This window comes from Sinocyclocheilus anshuiensis, unplaced genomic scaffold (assembly GCF_001515605.1).
Source record: "Sinocyclocheilus anshuiensis isolate Anshui unplaced genomic scaffold, SAMN03320099.WGS_v1.1 scaffold778, whole genome shotgun sequence".
In the NCBI taxonomy this organism is placed as follows: domain Eukaryota; kingdom Metazoa; phylum Chordata; class Actinopteri; order Cypriniformes; family Cyprinidae; genus Sinocyclocheilus; species Sinocyclocheilus anshuiensis.
Window position 1 is genome coordinate 927,627 of NW_015544177.1, and position 7,264 is coordinate 934,890.

Sequence of the window (7,264 nt, forward strand, 5' to 3'; positions counted from 1 at the left end):
TACAGCCCTTCTATTTTAAAATAAAAGCGCAATGTTGTCGAAATAGCGCCGTCTACTGGGAGTGGTTGGTACATCGCGCTGAAATCAGGGGCAGCAACTTATAAACAAATTAAAATTTAAGCCAATAAAGTTTTTGTTCCTGTTTTATTTTATTTATTACAGTCAATCAGTTGCCCAAAATATTAGACCACTGAATTAAATAAAAGAGTTTGAGTTTTCCCAGGAAAAGTAAATAAATAATAATAAATGTTGTCCTTATATAATAGCATGCAGATCTCAATGATAAAAGTAAAGGTCTCAAAAATAAAAAATATTTGTAATATGGAATTTATTGAACTGTTGATACTAAATATTGTTAAATAGCTGTAAATATAATTTAAGTGGTAATCCAAGGATTTTTCAAGTGATTCAGATTATTTCTATGCAAATCATTCCTACAAATCTTTACAAACTTCAGTCAATTATTCTCTTATATTAGCACTGATACATTTTTGAAGTATACATGAATGAATTTGATTTTTTTTTTACAGCAAAAGATAATAACAATAACAAACTATTGCAGGTGATTTAATAAAATAAAATTTAAAAAATAATAAGCTATCAATACTGAGACATTATTGTGTTTATTCTCCTTAATACATCCTAAAGATTAATAATTAATCAACAAAAAACATAAAACCCACATGCATTGTTAAATTGTATAAGGCTGCCCAATGCAAATATTTGGACATTAAAACCATATGATTAACAGTCTGTCCCATTTCTGAACCATAAAAACATATAATTAACATTTTTATTAAAACCAAATGAGAAATGCTGTACTACACAGTACAAAAGAAAGGATACTGATCTAGGAAGATGAGTGCAAATCAGACTCACATTTAACATAACAACATATGGAAACAGACAACAGCAGTTCTTTATTCAATGAAGACAGTTGTGTGACTTGGAGAAGTGCTATTGTCACATGAGGCAGCATATGCCACTCAATGAATTGCACACAGGGATTTGACTGGCATGTATGGAGAGGTTGATATGTCAAGTAATATTCAAATGGCTGAACTGTGGAGAGAAATGGCAAATATGTAGACCAGCACATTAGACAGCGGTGACAGATCAGATCTAATCTGTTTAATGAAATCGGACAATGTAATTTTAATGTTTATGTCACCAGTGACATAAGAAGAAAACACAGTGTCAGAAAGCCAGTGCCCAAAAGATCCCCCAGAGCTGTTAGATACGGGATGGAGAAGCTATCAGGATCCCTGCCGCACTTCCACAAGCAATGAACCATCACATCAACGATGCCCAGCAGAAGAAACACCTGAATGAAGATTCAGAATAAAATCAATAAGACATATGCTAACAGACACATTCTCCTCAATAAGACATATGCTAACATCTCTTTCACTTGCCTGAGTGAAAGCAGCTGCCAAATAGAAGAAAATGAAGACTGCAGTGGGTGGATCCGGGTTGCCTTGTATTAGGTAAATGGTGTAGATGAAGACCAGGTGGCCTGGGATGGCCAAAGTGAGCAGCACCTGCGCTGATCTTCCATTCGGTCCTGTCAGAAGTAATGCAAAGTGTTTTTTGTCCTCGTTCTGAAACCTTAACCCTGGGGTTCTCAGCTCTAGCCCTCGAGATCCACTTTCCTGCACAGCTTAGCTCCAACCCTAATCAAACATACCTGAACTACCTAATCATGGTCTTCACGATCACTAGAAAGTTACAGGCAGGTGAATTTAATCAGGGTTCGAGCTAAACTCTGCCAGAATTGAGAACCTTGATGGATAAACAAACATTGATGGAAATCTGTTACCTGTGGTGCAAAAGCTGCGGCAGGGGCAGTAACATCCTTTAGCGTCGTCTGGAAGCTCGCCCAGCGGACAGTGAAAATGAAGATACGTGGCTATACGACTAGCCTGGATGGAAACCAGATTACCACCAACACCTTAAAGGGATAGTCCACCCAAAAATGATATCATCAAGACATTTTGAAGAATGCTGGTAACGAAATGGTTTCGGGTCCCTTTGACTTCCATAGTATGGGAAAAAACATATTTTGGTAGTATTTTGAAGAATGTTGCTAACCAAACATTTTCAGGTTCCAAAACTGTTACCAACATTCTTCAAATATCTTCTTTTGTGTTCCAAAGTAAGTCATACAGGTTTGGAATGACATGAGGGGGAGTAAATGATGGGAATTTTCATTTTTGAGTAAACAATCCCTTTGAGGATAGGTTGATATTGGAAGGTGTGTATAAAATTTGAAACAAACAGTCATTTGATCAGAACATAATATATCAGTTCAGTCTGACCCACCATTTATAACAGGACTGTAGAGAACAACTCCTTCAAGCTTTGGATCGGTGATGGCACGGTCCAGAATCAGTCCTCCAAGACTGGAGATATGAAACAAAAAGCAACATAAGCTGGTTGTACCAATATAATCGGTGCAGTTGCACCATCACAAAAAGGTCCATGCTAGACTTATATTGATGTACCAAGTGGGAAACATTTACCTGCTGATCACCACTGCAGTTATTACTGGCTCCCAGCTGGAAAACAGCAGTTTTTGGCTTTCAGGGTGCCGAAATGAAAGAATTACCCACATCGGCGTCAGGCACAGGAAAACAACACACACCAGGTAAGTAATATAAGGGTATGGCTCTACAAACAGAGAGAGTTAAAGGGTATTAAAGAGAATAAAAAGCCACACCTCTTAGGTGGAACAACAAACTAGTCTTTGACCAGTTACTGGTCTTCCATTCTCACCCATGCAGTAAAAGAAGACTTGACTGATGACGGCCAGCAGTCCAAGTGTGATTATGTCACCTAAACTGGCAGCGATGGGCGTGGCTATGTTGTCAGGGTTCACGCCCACCTTCTTGGATCCAACAATCACACCAACCATTACGATGCCTAGAAAGAGTTGCATATATCAAATCCATTCAGAATGTATACATGCTGTGTGAAATTACAAATGGATTTTTATGTACATTACCGTTCAACCGGTTTTTGAAAGAAATGAATACTTCTTATAGCAAGGATGCATTAAACTGATCAAAAGTGACAGTAAAAACCCTTATAACGCTACAAAAGATTTTTATTTCAAATCAATTATATTCTTTCAATTCATTTTGAAAAAGTTCAATGCTTGACCTTGTTTGTCATCACTAAGGATCTGCTTCCATTAATCATACTGACAGTCTTATCCATTTATGCCAAATGCTGATAATGTGAGCTATGTGGCCTGAGGATGTTGGGTCTATATTCAGGACCTGTATGGAAAATGGGTTTGCATGGCCAAGATCACAAGCCATGAGTCATTCAAGTGAGAATAACCTCATGATCAGCACCCACAAAGATGATGTCCTCCGTATTTGATGCCCATGAAGTGTTTAAAGATTATAAATGGTCTATATTAAGTAGATGAAAATTGGTCAGAAACAAAAGCTGGATGCAAACCCTGCAGCAGAGATGCTGTGAATGCTGTCACAACGCTGCAACAGCAAAGCAGAGCTACATGGTTCACGATGAGCTCCTCCTCCAGGATCCAACCAAGAGCCGAAGTTACCAGAGCAGCCAGGAAGCCCAAAACTGTAGCTTGCACCTGAAGAGACAAATAGAGTTCAACGAAGAACAGAATTTCACCAAGCAAACATCAAATGAGCTGGATTAACCTGTTTGAGGGCGAGATTTCCAATGATCAGTTTCCATTTCTCGCTTGAAGAGTTAATTCTGCCAACATTCACCTGCAGTACAGATATTCAAGTATTGAATGACTGTTTATTCATTTACTATAAAGCATTACAAACAAATATTCAATAAACCCTTTGATTTTGTTCAAACTGCAACATTCAAGTATAACCCTGAGGGCTGTTTTCTTCACAGCAGGGTGTGAAGTTCCTCACCATGACAAACAACGTGATGAAGGGGAAAGAACACAACACAGATACAATACAGCAGAAGAAGTAGATCATATGAGATGGGATGGTGTGCAGATCAGGGTTCCCACTTCCTACACATTTCAACCAATGATTTTCCATGGCTTTCCAGTCGTTCATGAAAATTGTATAAGGATTTTTCAAATAGAGCGAATCAATTTTTTGAGCTACGCATAACTAGAAAAATGCGTATTTACAATAAAACGCTAGTTTTTAAGTATTGTTTTAATTTATGAATAATTAATACAATGGTGACCATCACACTTGAAAATATATATATATATATATATATATATATTTGGTGTTCCAAAAGAACCTTTCAGTGAACAGTTCTTAAAAGAACCATTTTTATAGTGTGAAGAACATTTTAATAATCAGAAAACCCCCCTTTTCCACTACAAAGAACTGCAAAGCAAATGTTCTATGGATGTTAAAGGTTCTTCATGGAACCATCAATGCTAATAAAGAACCTTTATTTTCACATTGTGGATTTCAGATGCAAAGATATATTCAATGCATTTTAATTAATAATAAAATTACTAATATTTCTAATAAAGCAAAACAAGAATGCAAAAGAGATTATTTGTACTGGTGTCCCCACTAAGCTTCCTAACTAGGTTAACCAGCAAGTCTTCATTTCTGGGATAATTATACTGATAAGCCAATAATTATTTTCACATTTATTGGCCCGTAACCGATAAATGGCTTATGTTAGAATACTGTACTAAATGAGAAATTAATTAAATGCTACAAGACAAATTAATTTAGTAATTACAACATTATAAAGTACAGTATGAAAATTGGATATTCATTTTGAGATTTGCAAAAGATTACATTTAACAGTATTATTCATTGATTTATTTTTGAAAGATTATCTTTTAGTGAGCATTACGACGACAAAGGTAATTGAAAAGGAAATAGGAAAATAGGAAAAATTAGCAAGCAGAACTGAATATCCAATCTCAGCTAATACAAAAAAAAAAAAAATTTAAAATTATAACAATAAATAAAACTCAATTTTTGCAGAAAAAAAGTACCAATTGTGCATCCCCAATTCTTTTTCTGGGGAACAGCATGGCTTTTGCACTGGCATAAAACCAACATAAACCAGCCTGAAAATAAGTGGGGTTTCACAGGTATCCAGATGACACAGTAATCTTACAGCGGTGGAAAGTCTTGATGCCAATGTCATCTCCAGGTTCCCCTTTAGGCCCAGTAGAGGTGGGACAAGGATGAAGATCTCAGTCACATTACGGAAAACGTCCCAGTGCTGATTCATCAACACAAAGAAGAACCATTTATAGTCAGCTTAATCAAAATCCACCCTATCACCATCATCATCATCATCATCTCCCTACTCACCTGCACTACATCCAGCAACATCCCTGCCAGAACCGTCCCAAAACCAGCTAGGAGGAATGGAAACAAAATCTGTATCACCAAGGCCCGGACCGACTCGCTCGGCATCTCCTGGCCATGAATTTCCGATATGGTGCCAGAGGCCAATGCTGTCCCGTAAAACTCATTGTGAAATAAGGGATCCGACTCTGAAAATTCCTTACTGCTGAAGCTTGACGTTCTGTCGGGTCTTCTGGTCTCTGGCATACACTGATGCCCATTTTCTCCAGATGACAGGTGAGCTGAGGTTAGCTGACACTCTTTCTGCTTTTCTTCAGTGAGGGATCCCATTGTCATCACACAACCGTATCAAAAAATATATTGCACAGTCTTGAGTTTGAATTCAAAATACCAAGAGTTGTTTGTTGCAAACAAATCATGTAAAGGTACTTGATATAATGATTCTTAGATCGTGTGTATAGATGAATTTTAGATCAAATTAGTATAGATCATTTGAGTGAGTTTGATGATAAAGTTGCTTGACATCTCACCTGAAAAACATGAAACACTTCAGCAATGAATCAAGAATAACCATACAAAAATGATCTACATCAAACCAGGGTTATTTTAGTTGAACTAAAACACCTTTAGATTAATTGTATGTACTAAAATAACTGAAACTGAAATTAAAACTATGTAGACATATTTAAAAAAGCATTAAAACGACAGAAACAACAACAAAATGACTAAAACTTTAACTAAAATTAAAACAAGATACTAAAATATAAATATAAATCAAAATATTAATAAAAACTATAATAGTATCTCAATGAAGCTAAAACAAACTGCATCAAACTGTTAATTTGTAGTAATACTGAATCTGCTTCACTGTTAAATATTGACAGCATGACATCACATAAAACTTTAACTAGTAACATATAGTCTCGCCTGTTACAGATGCCAGCCAGCATTTTATGATTTATTATTTCACATTTGATTGTCATCCTAATTATAACCACTGTAGATCAAGTTCGAACTATTAAACTATTCAACCACACTTACAGACAATAGAATTATCATTCAGTACATGTGATTATACTGGTCTGACATACTAATATATAAGCAGAAAAATAAAATGCTTAATATTTAATAAGATGTTTACATCTGTGTTCAGATAATAACTATACTGAAAGTAAGCAGTATTATTTTTTGCTATTCATTTGTAACTTTAATTGTAAAGTCAGTGTTTACAAAAATGTACCTTACCTCTCTAAGCAGCAAAGCCCTAAAAACCAACAAGCTGAACATTTGGAGGTTGTCGAGCTTTTTTTCACTCTTTTCTCTCTCATTCAGCCTTCATACACATTACAAGCAGACTGACTGTGTAGTCAATGCAGGTTTGTGAAGCCACTGTTTGTGCTGAGCTCATAAATGCCCATGAACTCATTTGGCACACGTTTCTCATTAAAAAACCGAGGACGGACTAAAATAGGGCTGTACGGTATGTGGTTATGAATGCGGCCTTCAGGCTTTTGCGGTTACTGGTAAATAATAATGCATTCATTTGCACAATTAGAAGGAGAAAGTAGTTCCATAACTTGTGTTGTCACTGTGCTTTATGGCGCCACTCGCAGGACAGAGCGAGAACTGCAAGTCAAAAGTCACGAGATACACGAGAAAAGCCATTCGTTTTTAACAGCAATATTTCTATTTTTAAATTGATCAGAGATGATACGTTTACTCAAATGTAATATTTCTCGTCTCTTAATTATGACAGTGCATTATCATCCTTACCAAACCCCCTGTCCTCAGAACATTACTCAAAAGTTAATATGATAGTGATGTGACATGTGACATGTGGCCAAGTATGGTGACCCATACTCGGAATTAGTGCATTTACCCATCCAAAGTGCACACACACACTGTGAACACACACCCGGAGCAGTGGGCAGCCATTTATGCTGCGGCGCCCGGGGAGC

The 7,264-nt window shown here is 36.6% G+C and overlaps 1 protein-coding gene across 2 annotated transcripts; it reads right to left on the reverse strand.

The window, feature by feature from the left end:
* Positions 1 to 953: 953 nt before the first annotated feature.
* Positions 954 to 5,657, reverse strand: slc41a2a (solute carrier family 41 member 2a). Of its 2 annotated transcripts, XM_016496576.1 has the most exons (10): positions 5,310 to 5,657; positions 5,110 to 5,217; positions 3,684 to 3,755; positions 3,469 to 3,613; positions 2,776 to 2,922; positions 2,523 to 2,670; positions 2,323 to 2,402; positions 1,820 to 1,951; positions 1,416 to 1,564; positions 954 to 1,324 (listed from the first exon to the last, which is right to left on the reverse strand). In XM_016496576.1, exons 1-10 carry the CDS (start codon positions 5,640 to 5,642, stop codon positions 1,163 to 1,165), a joined length of 1,476 nt encoding a protein of 491 aa, XP_016352062.1. In that variant the 5' UTR covers positions 5,643 to 5,657; the 3' UTR covers positions 954 to 1,162. The 2 variants fall into 2 exon arrangements, with proteins under 2 accessions (XP_016352062.1, XP_016352063.1); XM_016496577.1 differs by lacking the exon at positions 5,110 to 5,217.
* Positions 5,658 to 7,264: the final 1,607 nt, after the last annotated feature.